This window comes from Pyxicephalus adspersus, chromosome 4, assembly GCF_032062135.1.
Source record: "Pyxicephalus adspersus chromosome 4, UCB_Pads_2.0, whole genome shotgun sequence".
NCBI lineage: Eukaryota > Metazoa > Chordata > Amphibia > Anura > Pyxicephalidae > Pyxicephalus > Pyxicephalus adspersus.
The window spans coordinates 142,317,455-142,337,401 of NC_092861.1; the positions used below are offsets into that span (position 1 = coordinate 142,317,455).

The 19,947-nt window shown below is 38.7% G+C and overlaps 1 protein-coding gene across 1 annotated transcript in view; it reads left to right on the forward strand.

Moving 5' to 3' along the window:
• RPS6KC1 (ribosomal protein S6 kinase C1) overlaps positions 1-19,947 on the forward strand; it is a gene marked incomplete in the record, with an annotated part of 92,380 nt that overhangs the window by 19,148 nt on the left and 53,285 nt on the right. The window contains 4 exon segments of the mRNA XM_072409853.1: positions 513-603; positions 6,273-6,332; positions 10,094-10,456; positions 19,520-19,641. Of these exon segments, the coding sequence (XP_072265954.1) occupies positions 513-603; positions 6,273-6,332; positions 10,094-10,456; positions 19,520-19,641 (636 nt within the window).

A 19,947-nucleotide genomic window follows, 5' to 3' on the forward strand; every position in this document is an offset into this window, starting at 1 on the left:
AACTAAATCATAGCTTTTTTTTTTTTTTTGTCAGTGCCGTCTTTGCTTTTAAAGTGCTTTGAGCATTTAAACCTTTTTGTTTGCACTCCTGTTTACTAATTGATTGTAATTTTGCAGTGCGAATAACCACTGGCAGGTTGTGACCTGCTTCACTTTGGATGCCACAGGTCCTTGAAAACACGTCGGATGATTCAGGATGAATCGCCTCAGGGCTGGTACCCGACGAGAATCCGACGTGTGTACAGCGCTCGCCCGACGTCATTCATGAATCTGTCCTTGTGTATCCACAAACAATCATACTTTTTTTTGGGGGGGGGGGCAAATAACCTAACTGCATGTTTTGGAATATAGGAGGAAACCGGAGTATCCAGAGGAAACCCACACAAACACGGGAAAAAGCATCTCCATGCAGATAGTGCCCTGGTTGAGATTCAAACCTGGGACTTAGCGGCAATCTTTTAATCTATACATTGAAAATACCTTATAATGCTTTATTTTATGTTTTTGTGCAGGGTGGAGAAGTACATGATGGCTCTGATCTGATTGGCCCAGCTGAGCCTTTTACAGATTTCCCTGACAGTCTGTCTGACTGTAGCTCCGAAGGTGAGTGTAATCTGTATAATTATATATATTGCAAGTAGTATCATAATTAAATATCTGTATTTTTCTTTACAGAAATACTGAAATTTTTCTGTATAATTATATATATTGCAAGTAGTATCATAATTAAATATCTGTATTTTTCTTTACAGAAATACTGAAATTTTTCTGTATAATTATATATATTCCAAGGATCATCACTGTTTTATGCACATACTGTTTTACAAGATCAGCAAGAAATGTGAGGAAGGGCTGTACAGACAATCGTCCTGATTCCATTATGTCATTCATAGTTCCCACATGGGACTTATACTTGGCCATGCTGGTCACAGTAATCACAAAACATCCTATACAACCTATTATATACAAAACTCCCCTTCTCTAGATTTTAAGCTCTTCTGGGCAGGGTCCTCTCCTCCTCCTGTGTCAATGACTATATCTGTCTGTCATTTGCAACCCCTATTTAATGTACAGCGCTGCGTAATATGTTGGCGCTATAAAAATTCTGTTTAAAATAATAATATTTATAACTTTGGTAACAAAAATTCATTTTGTTGGCTTATAACAATACCCAAATCAACTGTGTATTTATTAATCTTTCACCTACGAATGTTTTTTCCCAAAGTAAAGGAGCCACGTTAAGTCCCATATAGATGTTTTTGTAGTAGTTTCCATTGAAAAATAAACAGATGAGCACTGTACACGCAGTATTCTGTTCAATGGAGAGGGGAGGAGGATGAGCGAGTGGTAACCCACTGTGCTTTTCTCTATAGGTCATGTCTGATTGGCAAGAGATATCCGAGGACTGCTGTACACCTCATATGATGTGATTGTAGCTTTAGTGTGTTCCATTGAATTTTCTGCTGGAACCAGTTGTTTCTTTTTAATAAAACCCATTCGTTATTGCTTTTAAGCATCTTTTTGTGGATTGTAAGATATGATTATTTTAAGTTGCTTGACCCAGCACGAGGCTTCTTAGCTCCTGAGTGCATAAGGGTCATTCATATTTGTTCTCATGTTAGCAGCTTTCCCCTCTAACAAAGAATAAGAATACAAAACCAGGTTGATGCAGCGTAGAAGGTCATCTTGACAAATGCATAGGTCATTGAACAATATGAATGAAGATGATAGCTTAGATATAAATGAAGAAGCATCGTACACTAATTTCATGTGCAAGAAAAATGCACCTGAAACTACACTGACAATCTTTGCAAGTGTTGAGCAAAGAAACACCCCCAAAATTTCCTTTCATGAGATGCAGTTGCTCATGGCTGTCACTAAATGTAACCGAGTGAAAGTAAAGACATTGAGTTTGTACCAAAGTAATATAGTGCAGTGTTTCTCAACCATGGTTCTGTGGAACGATAAGGTACCTCCAGAGGTTGCCTGGGGTTCCTTGAGCAAGGATCAATTTGTGACTCTTAGGTGAGTTTGTGACATTAATTATTTTAGAGCCATTCTGCCTACATCAACATCTTCCAAATGTACTGTGAGCTGTATAAATAATGTATATATCAGCGGTTGCTTGACATTCCCTCAAACATTCCCTGGTGGAGAATCAATTGCTGCCATTGAAACATCCTTCAGACTTCCTGTTTTATAAATAGAGAGCAAAGTGTATGTAAACCTAAAATAAAACCGATTACAGACAGCAGTTGGGAATATAGTTTATTTTTCCTAATTGCACAGTTTTTTTTCCTTAATTGTTACCCAGAGATCATACACCAGTGACAACTCAAACTCAGATGTCTTGCAATGTAGCTGTAGTGTATTACTCTGTTGTGTGTGTGTGTGTTTTATTAGGTCTATGGGAGGTGGTTTGCTTGTAGTCTTCCTGTAGCCACTTTACACCAGCTGTTCTTAAATTCTATTCAGGCCTCTAATATCCATGACTTTACACCAACATCAGTGGCCTTTCCCAACCTACAAGCTTGGCCTTGGTGGTGTACCTGTCACATGATCCCCTAAAAACTATTCCAAGAAACAAAAAAAAATAAGTTTAGGGCTGCATGAGCTAGTGTGCTTTTAAAGTGATTGGGTAAAGCTGAACTAAACTTCCATTAAAAAACACACCTTTTAGTTCCGCAAATCCGTCGATCCATCGGGAAGTTTCTTCGTTTGGTTCTCGCATAGTCCTGGTAGCCTTCTTTGGCCCAGCGCAGAGAAAGCACCAGGCACTGACATCTTCTTCCGGGTTCTTCACACACTTGGCAGGAGCGAGATCGGGTGCCGTGGATGGGGAAATAGATTTTTTTGTTCTTCAATTAATACTTGGCTAGATAACCCCTCTATATAAAGTTAATTTTTTTTTTAAAATTAACTTTATGGAAGTTCAGAGCCTCCTTGGGTACATACGTCACCTATCCCAGGAGGCTTTGGGCATGCTTCTCTGAGATCAGCCATGCACAAAAGGGGCTTTTCAGTGATTGGCACTTCCACATGTGCAGGGAAATTTTTTTCAAATACAGTAGCATACGTCAACCGTATGTGCAGTGCGAGATTGGGTGATGTAGGCAGAAGAAGGAAGAAGATGGCGGCACCTGGCACTTTGGCCAGAACCTGGACAACGCAGGACCGTATCGAAGATAGATCCGGGTATCTGTGGAAGTAAAGTGTAAAAACATTAGTTCTGCTTTAAAAGGAAGAAAAGAAAAAATACACCACTGACAAAGACATGTCAGGCTTTTCTCTCACCTTTTTGCAAGAATTACTTATTAAACATTCACCACATTTGCAAAAGTGTCCATTTCAGCACACCATATTTCTTTTCACTGGCAGCACACCATGCACATTGCAGCACACCATGGTCCTACATTACTACTGTATCCTGCGGAGTCGTAGGGGCGATGGGATGGAATGACAGGAGGAGTAGTGACACAGGCCTTTGGTCTTTTGGAAAATACCTCTGAATAAAATAAGACATTATAAAGTATTTTTTTTCTTTTTTTTTTAACATTCATATTTCTTGACATAGCAAGAAAAAATGGACTATGGGATATTTTAGGCTTTGCCTCTTGGTGGCAGTATTGCTTCACCTTACATCCTCTTCCAGGCTCTGCCAAAGCTACGCCGATGACAAGCTTAATGCGTAAATATATGAAATTTAGTCTAGTGTCAGAATCTGGGAAACATCTGTGATTGAGAGATGCAAATTTGAAATGTTAACAGTATTCAAACTGGCCTTCAAAACACTTGAAAAATGAATACCTGTTTTTTTTTTCTCCCCATTTCATTTTATTTTTTTTTCCTTAAGTGACAGTACCAATTAAGTGTTGTGGCACTCAGCAACAATGATTGCACATAATACAGCTGTCAATGGTGACCCACAATAATCTACAGAATCTGAATTAATCAACTGCTAATTTTGCAGGGCAAGTAAATGGCATTTTTATGAAGGATGGCTGGGTTGCTATTTGGTGTTGGCGTACATGTGGAAGGTGCAGAAAAACATGTACACAGACACAGTTTTCCTCCATTTATCAGAAAGTATTAACCATTTACAGTTATTGATTTTCATTTTGGAGATGCAGGATATATTATATGAAAATGTGTAAGAGCAAGGAAGGTACATTTTTACATTTACACTTACAGATAAACTGTTCAGTAATAAATTAAAATTACAACAAAAAAAAAAAAAACATTACAGATTTATTAAAAATAGGTACAATTCCATCCACTTAAACCTTTTTTATTATGTCACCCTATTTTCACCTTTCCACATGGGCTTCTGATGGCAATTTTAACAAAAAAAACTAATTTGTTCTGTTGTCACTATTGGGAAGGCTTACCAGGAAATTTTTTATGCAGCTATTGAGGGTATCCCTGTGGACAACAAAGTAAGAAAAAAAAATTTCCATGATACACCGTAATATATACAATATATAGTAATGTTATATAGGGTTGGGTATTACATATACAATAGTCTGCTGTACTTGGCTCCCTTCCAGTGACATCATGTCAACCATCTTTCTTGCCCTGTGTTTTCTCAGAAACCCCTTCTTCGGTCATCTTGGTTGGCCAGCCCAGGATAAACTTACCACTGCACATGTTCTCAGGAGGTAATTCATTCTAGGGCCCAAGGTTTGACTGGAGTGTCTACTTAACTATGCGGTAACCCCCGCAAACCTGGGATAGATTTCCAAAACGTCATTAGATATTTGTTCGTAAATGTTTTCAATTCAGGGCTAGATCTCTTCCAGGTTTGCTGGATCACCCAACTTCACTGATGAAAGTGTATTCTCTCTAGCCTTGGAGAGCTTTAATAAATCAGGGCCAGTGAGTCAGCAATAGGTGTGCAGGTAAAACAGTAAAGCCAGCATTGGGCCCATATAAATCCGCCTCATCAGTGGCCAGCGGTGGAACCCCTTGGATTTTCCTGGGTTCCCTAGAAACCCTAATCTAAGGAAATTTACATTTTAAAGAAGATATATAGAGCTTTTTTTTTACTATTCCACCTTAAATGTTAACATTAAAAGTTTGCTGGCCTCTAAAATTCATGGCATTGATTGTGTTCTCTATACAGGAAGGGTTGTGCAGCAGTTAAGATGTTCCATTTTGCAGTTTGAATGTGTCTTCATTCCTCCCCATGCCTTTGCTTTCTCACCTATAACATAGCCATAATTGTTAGTTTCTCTCACTTGTGCGCTGGACACAGAACAGGGGGTTTGGAGTGCCAGCAGCAGACACCAGACGTGCGTATTCATGAGCACATCTGAAGGAGAGCTGCGCCGCAGATCCTGCACTAAAGGCTTTTCTATAATCATGTAGGATGCCTGCGAGACATTCTCCCTCTCTGACAGAGGTTATATCTGATGCATATTCATTTCTCAACACTTACTGTCCATGTTGCTTGACAAGTAGTTACAGGCAGAATGCTAAGTTGTGACACCTTATATCAGATCTTTAGCCCGCTGTGCTTTTTTTATTGTCTTGGAATAAGAGGTCTCCATTGACATTGCTGCTGCTTAGCACTTTTTTAAAACTGTTCTTGTTCATTTTAAACTGCAGACGGCATTAATATGTAAAACATATCCTCGTGTAAGCATTATTTATTCCTGGGCAGTATGTCTTCATTACTTTCTATGAATGGATGTTTAGAACAGATCATTTGATTTTGGTGCAGGGTTTTCTGTAATTTGGTGCAAGCAATTTGGTGTATAGTAAATACATGTGTGACATTTTAGGCACAGTAGTTGCTGCTTCTATCATATTGATAGGATAATATTCAAGCTTGTGATAAAAATACATTTCAGTGTTCTCCCTGGGCGCACCACCCGACACATTTTTAGTAACCCACCTGGCTGTTTTTGGGTGGTTACTGAAAAGTTGGTCACAATATAGGGGCCACCGCCTGCCAACAGCTTCTTCCCACAGAAATTCCTGGGGAAAATACTGCATTTAAAGATCACACCAAAGTTTTTTTTTTTTTTTTTTCCAGAAATCATATATACACTTGCAGAGTGTCTTTAAACTAGAATTGTGACTTTTCCGAGACTTGTCAGTTCACTAGGACAGTCTCTGTTTCTGTCCATAAAGGTTTTCTTTAATGATTTTATTGCCAATTTAAATAAACAACACTGTAAAAAAAAAAAAAAAAAAACTTACAACAAAATTATATGATGCATAGTAAACAATTGACTATATCATTTAATAAGGATTTTTTTTTTCCATAGTGAGGAAGGACTCTTGTGGACTAGATGACTTGACTGTCAATAGCCAATCTGAATGTGGAGGTAAGAAATGCCCAGGAAAACCTTTTCATACGATGAATAATGTGATTAACAAAGTTGTTTGTTGCAAAAAAAAAAAATATAGTTTTTAACCTTTTTTTTTTCATGTAATATGGCAAAACATCTGGCAACAAAACAAAATCTTTGTTAAGGGCTTATTTATATATTCACTCGTGCACACCACAGCCCATCCTATTTCTAAAAATGAGGCTGTGGTATGTAGCAGGCGAAGCCCCATGCATTTTCGTGACTAATGGCTCACAAAGAAATGCGCAACCATAGAAGAGTCAGTTATGTGACTTTGACAAGTCACATGACCAGGTTTATATTCAAAGTTTTCTTTCCTTTCTTCCCTTCTAATTGTGGGCTGCAATCATTCACTTTTACGTTTATATAGTCAAACAGATCCAGACAACTGGGTGTAACTAAACTCTAGGACAAAAAATAAATCCAGCCTATATAGCAGTTGCATCACTTTTTTTTTTTTTTTTTAAACATTTATCTGTACTGTACGTATAGAGCAGCACTATATTCACCTTGGTACAAGAAGTGAGTTATAGCTGCAGACCACCTCCTCTTCTCCTTATCTTGGGAAGGATGTCCCTTTGTTCATATAGGTAACCTGGATAGGGCTGATAAAATATCGTAGAATGAGCATTGGGTTGTCCGAGCAATACAGAATGTTAAAAACCTAAAATTCCCAGCAGCATCAACAGGTATTTTTGTTATAGATACAAATGCATATAACACATAGGAATTACAAACACTTTCATTTTGTTAACATTAAATTGAATTGACCTATAAGGTTAGCATTGGCTGTATTTTTTTACCAGCCTCCTGTTACCATCTATACAACAACATTCAGACTGGGAGAGATCAAGTCAACAGTCTGAGGCCATCACACTCTATACCGTGCACAGAGCTGCCATTCTAACAATGGACCTGGTTTATCAAAGCTCTCATAGGCTGGAGAGGGTACACTTTCATCAGTGAAGCTGAGTGATCCAACAAATCTGAAATGGTTCTGATCCATGATACAAAAAATTTGCTAGCAAAAAGCAAGTTTGCTAGATCACCCAGCTTCACTGATGAAAGTGTATCCTATCCAACCTTAGAGAGCTTTAATAAATCAGGCCCAATGTGTGAATGCTTACAGTAGGAAAAAATCAGGGGGTTATCCCATTGGTGCACCATTTGTTTCACTGTTTAGTCACAGTAAAGCATGTAGGTCCTACATCAGTTTTATGTATTTTTTTTTTTTTGCAGTCTGGTCTGTTGACAGCCGTAACCCTTGAAAGTAATATTACAAGACTTATTATATATATCTTATATTATAGGACTGGATATTTTAGCAGGATAAACTTAAGAGTATTTTATGTGTTGAAGCTTTTTGCATGGAGATCACCTTGTTTACATAAACGTTTTTCAAAAATCTAAACTGAATAGCATCTTGCATATTAAATGATAACCAACAAAGCCCATAAACAGAAATAAATCTAAATCAAATCAATACGTGATGTGTCCATCGATTGCCTATTAAAATATTATCAATTCTCCTTGGTACACTTGCACACTTTTAAACTGACTTAAAGATGAGATCATGGCTCTGTGTGGGTTAAACGAAGGGTGCCCAACATCTGGTCCATGGAACTGCCAGATGGGGGATGGGGTGCGCTTCTCCAATGTTACTCTATGAGATTGTGCTACCAGGAGAGGGAGCTTCCTGAGCATGCTCAGTGTGAGCTCCCTGAGAGTGGGCGTGTACTATAGATGTCGCCAATCCGCTTTGCTGCTCCCTGCTCACCATGAGAGCTGTGTCTTTGTCCATGCTGCTGACATTATCCCCATTCATATCTCTTACACAGATTGTCATAGAAATTTGAAATTTTCAGGGTACACAGGGGACCCCGGGAGCTGTTTGCATTGTGGCCTACAAATTTTATCTCTCTGTCAACACCGACCCCCTGATGAAAAAAGGTTGGGCTCCACTGGGTTAAACCATCTCATCCGGGACACCAGAATGATGAATATTGGATGGGTCAGATGTCTGATTGATGATAAAGTACTTTTCTGAAATGAGAAGACCCTTAATTCTAACCAAATTCCCAATAGAACACCATACCTGCAAGGAAAAGGAATGTTGCCAGCTGACCCTCACTGTACCACTTTCCATGCAATTGCCACAACTACCTACTTCTACAGATTGAAATTTGGACTTAAAGTTCAGAGCACCTACTGCCAATTTCTGCACCCCAGTGCTTGTGTTTTTTTGCCCATAGCTTAACTGCCTGACCTTGTTTCCATAAGGCTTTTTAGCTTCATGTCATCCATGCAGGCCTCTTCTGATCCAACGTCTCTGTAGATGGCAGTACCAGGGTTCCATTGTTTTCTGAGCAAATGGTAGCAAATCTTCTGATTTGTAAAGGGAAATTAGCATAATGGGTTTATTCTCCATGACCCCTGACCTTGCATCACCAGCACTTTTCCTTGGTCTGACTACTGTAATTACAAGTCTTAATGTTGCCTTTTTCATACTCCTCCTGTAGAAGAGCGTGAATTTTACACGTGAAGACTTCTGTCTTCCTGGAAATTTCTGTGAGAGGCCTTGTCAATGCAGTAACACCTACCTGTGTCATAAAGCAATGCTTAGTCTTAGCCAATCTAAAAAAAAATTTTCTATTTACATTGCAGTTAATTCAGCGACCTCAGTTTGTTAGGAGTGCATGGCTTTTCTTTACTCATTAGGCCTGATTCCAAGGCTAGAGAGGATACACTTTTATCAGTGAAACTGGGTGATCCAGCAAACCTGGAAAAGATCTGGCCCAGGATTACTAACAAATACCAAATGACTTTCCATTCCAGGTTAGCTGGATCACCCAGCTTCACTGATAAAAGTGTATCCTCTCTAGCCTTGGAGAGCTTTAATAAATCAGGCCCATTGTGTTTAATTCTTCCTACACACTTGACTTGGATTTAATATTTGAATTTTAACCTAAATATTATGTTTAAAAGGCAAAGTGTGGACTCACCAAATAAAATGAAATATTAAAGGAAATTGATTTATTCCTTATGTACTTTATTATTCTCCTATTTTTTTTAATCTTCTTTGCTTTGCAGCATCAATAACAAGTGTTTCTTGTAACTATTGTACAAATTGTTACATACTAATTATGTATGTAAATATACTAGGTACCTATGAATTATTTGGTTCTCTTGTTCCGCCTAACTGATTTTCACACATTTTGACCCTGGCTTTTAGGATTTTGGTTATCATTCTTAACTATAAAGGGTTTCCTGGCAAATTAAAAAAAAATGTATTCAGTGCTCTCTGCAGTACATCCACATTTTCTCATGCTTTGTATATATATATTGCAGGTTTCTGGAAATATTTTTTGATCAGCTTGAAATGCAGTTCCTTACTTCCTGTAGTGAAATACCAGTGCTGCCTTTTCAGTCTAAAATTCCAAATACAACTGAACTACAGACTCCCCCCACCAAATTGGTAATGCGAGCAGAAGGTATTCTATAGTCCAGCTAATAACACTTTGGGGATTTTAGTTTAGGAGAGACGCTGCATTCCTGGTCCACTACAGGTAGTTGGGAGCTAATTGGATTTCTCACAGAAACACAAGTTAGGGAATGCTTTATTTTGGAGATGAACTGAATAATTTTTCTTTTGTTATTTTGGCTAAACAGGCCATTTCATTTTCAGTGAATATATAGACTAACATCTTTTCACTTTTTTTTGCCATTCTCATTTCCAGGCCTTTCAAGTGACAGTGACTTGATCTCGCTGACCGTAGATATAGACTCTCTCTCTGGGACGGATGATGGAATGGCCTCCAATCAGATTTCACCCAGTAAACCGTTCAGCATGCCGCCCTCCCCGGGATCTCTAGCGCAGAGCTTCTCTGCTTCCGGTTATGAAGGGATGAAAACTGAGGTAGAAAAAGAGAGTCGCAGCTTGTTTACAACCAAACTAAAGCAGAAGCTTGGCAGATCTGATTACCTGACGAAAGCTGGTGAACTGATAACGCTGGCTATGAAGAAGGAGGCAGAGCAGGATTATGAATCGGCATTCGGATTTTACAGGAAAGGAGTAGACCTCCTCTTGGAAGGTGTACAAGGTGATTTACTTTTTTAAACTTACAAATGGAAATTTAAAAAAAATATATCAGTATTTTCATAGTGTACAACATGGTAACATATATGTAACTAAAATGAGATACAAAAATTTATTACACACCAGAGACCAGTATGTTGTTCTTGTAGCCATAGAAATTTTATTTCTACACACTGGCTAGCTTTGCACCTGGTGATCACCTTGTAAAGTCCCCCAGCATATTGCTCAGTGCTTTTACATCAGGGGTCCCCAGCGCTGGTCGTTGGCTCTGGCCGGTGCCGCGGACCATGTCTTCGGTATGTATCGCAGGCTTAGGGCGATGGTATCTGGGAGATGTTTATTACCCTTTCAGTGACACACGGCTCCCCGCACATGCTCGGTCTGGAGTCAGTAGATTTAGTGGTCCATGAGCTCCAAAAGGTTGGCAACCACTGCTTTAAACAGACCATAATCATTTCACTAATTGGGCCTGATTTATTAACTTTTATCACTGAAGCTGAGTGATCCAAAAAACCTGGAATGGATCTGGTCCAGGATTGAAAACATTTGCTAACCAATAGCAAATTACTTTAGGAAATCCGTTCCAGATTTGCTGGATCAACCAGCTTCACTAATGAAGGTGCATCCTCCCCAGTCTTAGAGAACTTTCATAAATCAGGCCCATTGTCTGAGGAGCTCACAGTCTAATGCACCTACCATAGTCTAAAAGAAGTTTTTGGGTAGAAGCCTATTAACCTTTCTGTATGTTTCCTGGGAAGAAAACCCATGGGGAGAACATGCAAACGCCATGCAAATAAAGTCCTGGCTGAGATTCGAATCTGGCACCCTAGTGCTGCAAGGCGAGTGTGCTAGTTTTGGAAATGTATTTTGTAAAGCTGCATAAGGCATTGCTGACCAGAACCTTACTTTAGCTCCGTTTGAAAAATATCACTGCTCCTTAACTAGACAGTTTTCTAAATTTACAAAAATGAGCCTAGAGGCAGAAGGAGGCCGATCACTCGAATAGCAATCCATATCTTACAATTACAGGATTGTGTGGTTTTTGCATCATGAAAGTCTGCATCAAATATGTAGCATACACCATAGGAAGGTGGGTCATTTTTCTACCAGTTAATCAATTACATGTTAATTTACTAGCTTGATTCAACTACTGAAAAGCAAATGTGTAGCTTAGGCTTTAAAGAGGACCTGCGCTATGCAAGCTGTTCCTAGAAAAGACTCTGCAGTATTGGCTGTGTTCTTTCTACAGCTTATCTGTTCTTTATTTATGCAGATATATTTGCTGTGTACTGCATAGACACAGTAAATCAGAACTAAAGTTCCACTTTAAAATAAATTGAGATCAGGCAGAGTTTTGCTCTCCCCTCCACAATGACCATTCTTACCTGCCTGATTGTTCGCTCCAGCTGTCAAAATAACAGCCTATGTGAATACCTGGTACATTCCAGCTTTCCCTGTGGTTACCAGAGCTTAATAAACTTCCACAGGAGTTATGGCATATGGGCCATTTAAGATAGCTGAGGATAAGATAAGGAAAAAGATGGTAGACAGAACTGGTACAGGGGAGGGGAGAGAGTCTAGATGTTCCCTACAACATAGCAATCTTTTTTTCAGGTTCATTTTAAAGCAAACCTGTGCTGGCTAAACTTGCAGTAGGATTGCAAAGGGCATGTATCCTTAGATATTTTGAAACCCAGAAATTCGGAGTTCAGTTATGCAACTTTTAACATAACATTTTTTTGATAGTGAGAACGTATTAATGTACCTGTAATGAATTGTTACATGTATTACATTATATTGAGGGACACATAGAGATATGTAGGTTAAGTTAAGGTTTATATTAAAAGTATAAAGACTGCCATTATGACCTATGATGCCTGTCTGACATACTGATTCAATGGCTTCTGTATTTTCTTAGACATTGACTTAGACCAGGGGTGCTCACATGTTTTTGCCTGCGAGCTACTTTTAAAATGACCATGTCAAAATGATCTACCAACAATAAAAAGTTGGACTTAAAAACTTGTGTGCACGGTAGAGCTAATTTTGAAAGGCAAGGCTCCGCGATCTACTTGCGTTGTCTTTGCAATCTACTGGTAGATTGCGATCCACCTGTTAGGCACCCCTGACGTCGACTAAATGCTGCGAAAATGTGAATATGCTGTCAGGAGATTTAAAGTCTGGGATGTATCTTCACTTATAAGGCAGCTGTTATATTTGGTTAAAAGTGGGAGTCCCTTTCACTTTATTTTTAGCACAGAATTCCTGACATTAATAGGGAACGTAATGTAAATGTAAAGCTATGTCAGAGACTGGGGACAGATCTCAGAAGATGGTCAAAGAGCGTGGATGTGCTGCAGGTTTCATTAGAGATATGACTGAGGACATTCATTGGGCCTGGTTTATTAAAGCTCTCCAAGGCTGGAGAGGATACACTTTCATTGGTGAAGCTGGGTGATCTAGCAAACTGATCTGTTTTAGGATTCAAAACATTTGCTAGCAAATAGCAAATGATTTTGAAGAAATCCATTCTAGGTTTGCTAGATTACCCAGCTTCACCGATGAAAGTGTATCTTCTCCAGCCTTGGAGAGCTTTATTAAATCGGACTGCTTGAGCTCGCTAGCTCCTTTACAGGTTAATTCCTACTTAGGTTCAAGGACTGCACAAGAGCAAAAGCCTTGAAGGTTTAGCATACATGTGGTTGTGACAGTAGATCTTTTGTTTAAGCACCCTAAGGCCATTGGCTGTAGATGCCTGGGAGTCCAACTTTGGAGAGCAAGATGTTCATCCTACCAGTATTTAGTGATATTTTGTGAGGAGGAAATTGGAAACTGTAGAAAAAAACACACATAAACACTTTTAAGAACATAGGTGTTCCATACAGGGCCATAGTAGAACATGGCCAGGTGAAATATGAATATAGCACCCCCGGCACCACAGGACATACCAAGCACTATATCTCCATTGTGTTATGCCATTTCTGTGGACAAAACCATACGGTACAGTGCTCTTCCTTTTGATGTATAACTATGCAGATCATTTTGTCTTATTGACAAGGACTGTTTATATCGCGAGTTAAAGGCTGTTATTTGCATACTCGAGACTACCCAAACATTTCTATAGGCTGCATTGTGTGAAGGGCTGCACAATTAATTAGTGTTCTCTGGCTTTACATCGTTCCCCGGAGATAAGCACCGAGGCGTGTTATTGGTGTTTTTCGAAGCTAAGGAATAATTTCTCATCTGCCTGGAAATGTGCGTTAAGTTTGGCTTTACAGGTAATTAAGTAGCTTTTTGAGTTTATGTTCTGTTTTCCCCACCAGCAACAAGGCGTCCAAAATAAGCACTTGCACAGCACGGCCGCCACGCCATCATTTGCTTAAAAAGAGTTATAATTACAGTTGACGAGGCATGGACACCATAAAAATGCATTAGTTAGGCTTGACACGTTAATTACCTGTTTTTGCAGATGTTTTTATGTATTGTTATGCGAACAGTTTACAAAATAATTACAGGAAAGTCAAATGGAAAATAAACGGAGAGGGAGGCTTTTTTGCTTAAATATTTTCATTCATGCGAATCTGGATTAGGCGCAGCTGCTTGATCTCCCCCGTAAAAGCAGGGAATCTCGAAGGGTTTATATTAAGGGTTTTTTTTTGTTTGCAGCGCTGCGTTTTTTATAAGTGCAGCACAAACATTTCAACATAAACATAGATTCTGATTGCAGAGAGCATTTTTTAGCATCGTTTGCTTGTAAATAAGCAAAGGTTTTCCAGATTTTGATCTAAAAAGCTTCTCTCACTTAAGTGTATACTTAGAGCCTGAGCACAAGAATCTCTCATACCATTCATTCATTCTCACATTTTTTGTTTTTAACTTTTTATCTTTCTTTTTTGTTCTCTCCTGTCTTATCCATAATTTATTATTATTATTACACAGTATTTATATGGCGCCATCATATTACGCAGCGCTGTACAAAGTCCATAGTCATGTCACTAACTGTACCTCAAAGAAGCTCACAATCTAATGTCCCTACTATAGTCATATGTCATTAATGTAGTCTAAGATCAATTTAGGGGGAAGCCAATTAACCTAACTCCATGTTTTTGGGATGTGGGAGGAAATCCGAGTACCCAGAGGAAACCCACACAGACACGGGGAGAACCTGCAAACTCCATGCAGATAGTGTCATGGCTGGGATTCGAACCTAGGACCTAGCGCTGCAAAGGCCAGAGTGCTAACCCCTGAGCCACCATGCTGCCCAATTTACTGTGTCACATTCTCCTATAATACTATATACTCCTATAAAAGCTTAAAAGGGTTCCAATAATCTCCCTAAAAAGAGTGGGAAGAAGCTGTAGGTGGGTCACAGCCCCTGTATTGTGACTCAACTTCTCAGTAACCACTCAAAAACAGCCAGATGGGTTACTAAAAGAGGCTAGGGAGAACTCTGGGGTCTCATCCCAAATAACCTGGGCTTCATTTTCTTCTCCAAACATGTCATTGCTTCGGGTGAATCAAGAACCGCACCTATCCAGTCAATACAATTTTGTCTTCTTGTTTTTACCACTACTGTCTGGAATTGGAATAAAAATAAATTAAAATAAACAAAAAGTGCATAGCAAAGTGGGATAATTCATAACAGTACAGTTAAGATAATGGTATAAAATCTGCTGTAAATTTAAAAGTCCATAAACTGTAGTCCAGTGGTGCTAAAGAGACTATCATATATAGGTAATATGGTTAATATAATAATATTAATATATAATATATAGGTAATATGATTCTTATAATAATATGTGAACCATATGTGTAAAGCTTTGTGTCTAGTACGGCCTAAAAAACCTAATTTCAAAGCTTTTTTTTTTTTTTTTTAGCAAAAGAGTCCTAGTTGGCAGATCAATTATTTTAACATAAAGTTCCATATAAGATTTTTTATACTGTACATTTTATATATTCTGTCCTACATTTTTTTTTTTTACCCGCAAAAGCCTTCCTTTTGTAGAAGGCTCATATGCACACTGTAAGGAAAACACTGTTTGAGTATGTAAAGCAGAACTTATGTCAAAATTAACAAGGTAAAAATAATAGCACATTGCAAGTTAAATAAAGAAAAAAAAGCTTTTGTCACAATATTTACTCCAGAGTTCTCCCCTGCAGATATCCATAGCCTGATGACCAGCATCAATCAAACCACATTCTCTAGATCCAGGTTGTCCTGGATGATAAAAATAGATGTGATGTGTTCGACTGTCACTGTGGTCCCTCCCTACCCTAACTAGATTGCTGCATGGAACCCTTTCCCCTTTAGTTTTTTTTAGCTTTGCTAATTATTTTATTTGCTTTGCAAAAAAATGTGAAAAAGATTTGAAAGTTGAACTGTTCAAAAAAATTATCTAGCTAGGAATTGTATAAAACTGTCCTCATTCATACACTTCCGGTGGATATTAATACAAATGAAAAATCACAAAATGTAACCACTTTATACATTGTACAAACCAGGTACAAGAACAAAACTTTAAAGGGTGATATCACATCCAGGTGATGCCTTACCATGTATTAATAAAAGTTCCCCATAGGTTTGAAGGGACTGTACAGTGGAGATTCTAGGTGTATAGCCATATTTAAGCCTATAGTGATGTACTAGTTATACACAGCCGCAGGATTCTTCATAGAAGAATAGAACTGTCCAGGAGTCAAGAAGAGGTGGGCAAATTTCAGTACCACCAGGAAGACTCAGTGCTTTGACAATTAGAGAGGCCAGGATTTTTTTTTAAAAAGCATTTTTTTACACCACAGATGTTAAATATAATTTCCATTTCGTTGTGTGCCTTATAAATATTCTTGCTCGTCCTCTGCAGAGGGCAATATATTCTTCTGCTTCTATTTACCAACCCTAGACATTCCCTGCTGTCCATCTCCCTGTGTTCTGCCTGTGACTACAGACAGACCCTTCCAATGTTAGTTGGAACTCTGTGTCCTGGCCATGAACTGGTAAGTGATGGATGGATTCATGCACTGCTTGGTCAGCATCTGGTTATCAGATAGTTCCCAAAAGCTGCCATTATCCATCTGCCCTACAAAGCTTGCCTGCTGCCACGCTATATCCAGGATCTTGGGAACTGAGCGTTGCACAGCCCATGTGCGTCTCTTGGACGTTTCTCTGTCCCTTGAGTAGACCTCAAAAATGAGGTATAAACTCCTGACGCGTTGTGCGTTTTACTCCTCACCGGCTCCTTCCCAGAACTTTAATCCCCCTTTTTTTTTTGATACTGGTAATCCTGCTTTATGGAAATATCTAAAGCAGAAGCTGCTGCCAAGTTAGATAGGAAGGAGGAATATTAGAAATGAAATGTATGAAGTAATAAAAATGTTAATTATGTAAACTATCCATTGATGAGGTTTTTGTATCTACCATGTTTCATTGCGCTTTTGGATGCTGTCGGTGATCTCTATTGCTGCTGTTGTCACGCAATTCTGCCTCTTCTTTGATGTGTCAGATTTGGCTGAGCATGTCCTCCTTTCTGCAGGACCAGTATGGAGAAAAAAAAAGGAAAAAGAATCGGTAACTGGGCTAAATATTTTAGAAGAGTAATGGACAAAGGCTTTCAACCTATTAATAATAAAGCAGAACTAAACCTGCTATACTGACCTGTCCCCATTCTGTAGCAGGGCACATCCATACTCTCCTTTTTCTGGAGACATCTTGATTGGCCAGACCAAGAAGATGTAAGTCCAGCGCAAGCACATGGGAGTCGATTCATTCCCGGCTCGTGCAGGGGAAGCCAAGATCGCCAGGTATCCTGGCAACCAAAGTAGAATTGCCCATGTGCAGCTCGGCTTTTTTGACAGATACCCGGGGTGATCAAGACAGGTAGAAGGCATTATTACAGAAGGGACGTCGTCTGTCCTTTTTCTTTAATAACCACCTGCCTGATTGTAGATTTTTCAAAGTGGGACTTTAGTTTTCTAGAATCTTTTATCCTGGGAATTGCTCAGTTGTCTCACAATTATAAAACACTTACGTAATTAAGATATTTTACAAGATCACAGTAATTATCACAGTTTGTGGCTTGGCTGAACACAAAAACCAAGCTCCAAACCATGAGCTTCTTTTCTCACTTGTGTAATGTCTCTGTAGTGAATATGAAATCTTCTTTCAAAAAAATGGCTGCCACTCACTTGATTAGAATATTTTATGTGTAGCTATACTGTTCTGTTGTCTTACAGATCTTCCATAACCCTATTCGTTAACAAACAGTATTTTGCTAACGTTAATACAGTATATTATCTGTTTTTATTTTTTATATAACCAATGATTTGGCAGAATATTTCAGTATATGTTCATACTGTGCCATAGGTGAGAATTAAGTAATTCAGAGCTGAATCTGACATTTGTCTAAGACTAGGTACACATGGGTACACTATACTTTCAACTGTTCATACATTTTGGGTGGTTGGTATGTATCCAGCGACCCCTCTGCTATTGCCAAGTGTACCAATCAATAGGAGAAGGCTTCCATGTGCACGACAATTAATATGTACCCTAGTTACCATTCCTGTACTCACTTTTGCAGATCTGTATTGTAAAATACAGTAAACTCCCTTAACACTCTAGCTTTGTCTCAACTATATTACAAGCAATGGTAAACACAGATCACATTCATACATGGGTGTGCAGTGTTTTGAGTCTTCTGATTGTTCAGAAAAGGTGGTGGAGGCTGAGAAATCCACAAAGACCATTGTTGGGCTAGTGGAATAATTTATCAGAAATGACAAAGAATAATTTGGAAAGCCAACATGTTTCAGGGGTTCTAGGGGACCCAACCCATCAGCACTTGAAAATATTAGATAATTAAGTCTAGGCAACAGGAGGTAGATAACTTGATAATACAGATTCCCAAAAATGTAAAAGATTTCTACTGTAAAAGATACTTTAGGCAATAAAATATTCTGTGCATATAGAATAAACTGATCCTTTAGCACAGAAGTGTCAAACTCTGACCCGGCACATCCTTTTTTTATGCCCCCAAAAGAATTCTTAATTTGAATTGCAGCTGGCCCGCTGCTACTGCAATCTGTAGTAATGACGGGTCAGCTGCAATTCATATTAAGCTGCTGTTCTATTGACGCGAATACAATGCCGCTACTACTATCACTCGCGTCTCTAGACCAGCGGCCTCTCTGCCTGTGTGTGGACCCGCATTTTATAGACGCAAGTGATGCCGGGGATTTGTAGTAGTGGTATCACTCATCAGTCTACTGAACAGCAGCCTATACCTGGACCCCGTGGAGTTTATACTTACAGGTAGGCTCAATAATTGGGAATTATCAGGATTATTATTATTAACCGGAACCATCATAGTGCTATTGCTATAATAATTGTTTTACTGTACCAGAGGATGCAATGTGAAACCAAATAAATGCAACAATTCATTTGGTTTCACATTGCATTCTCTGGCAAAGTAAAACAATTATTCTCAATATGCAGTGGATTGATCTAAAATTGTGGAGGTGCCAGGGGTCTTTTGGTGTTACAGGGGCTTCAAGTTTAGCGCAGGCGGTCAGGATTTTAAAAGCATCTTCCGTGGTCAGTCAAGACGTACAAGCTCCCTCTCCTCTGTTGACATTCATTTTAAATTAATAAAATTAAAAAAAAAATCTTAGGCCTCTTTCTCTATTATAGGCTTGTTCCAGATTGAATGTTAAGCAAAACCTCTTTGTTTCCATATGAAAATGGTTTATATCTAATGAGAAGAACGTCCTAATGAGGAAAAACGTCCTCAATTTTTTCAAAAAACTTCCTCCTATTAAAATGGAACATAAGGCTCCAATACTCGCTGTTATGTTTTCCCTGGATTTTGAAGAATTGCAGTGAATGTACATTGAGCTAAGTGAACTATCGTAACAAGTTTACGAGAAGACGACACATAGTATGTCTACAGTCTATCCAACTCTTTTTCAAACTTTTAGGAATGCAGTTGCTGTATCTCTGCTGTGACAATATTAAATGCTTGTAAAGAACTTTGTTGTGGACTATAAGCAATAATATGCCTTCTTTTTTCAGGTGAGGCCAGTCCCACACGGCGTGAAGCTGTAAAGAAGAAGACAGCTGAGTATCTGATGCGCGCCGAAACTATTTCCAGCTTGTGTCTTCAACCTACCTTAGAGGAAAATAAACTGAATGCAGTGAGTTAATTTCCTCTTATTTATTGAAATAAATTTGGGCAACTCAAACAGGCCATACGACAGGACATGCATAGAGAGTTTATTTATTATCCTTAATATTATTATTACACAGTATTTATATAGCTCCTACATATTATGCAGCGCTGTACAAAGTCCATAGTCATGTCACTAGCTATCCCTAAATGGGGCTTACAATCTAATGTCCCTACCATAGTCATATGTTAATGTCTTTATGTATGTTAATCTTTAATTCAGTCTAAGGACAATTTTTGGGGGAAGCCAATTGCCCTAACTGCATTTTCAAAG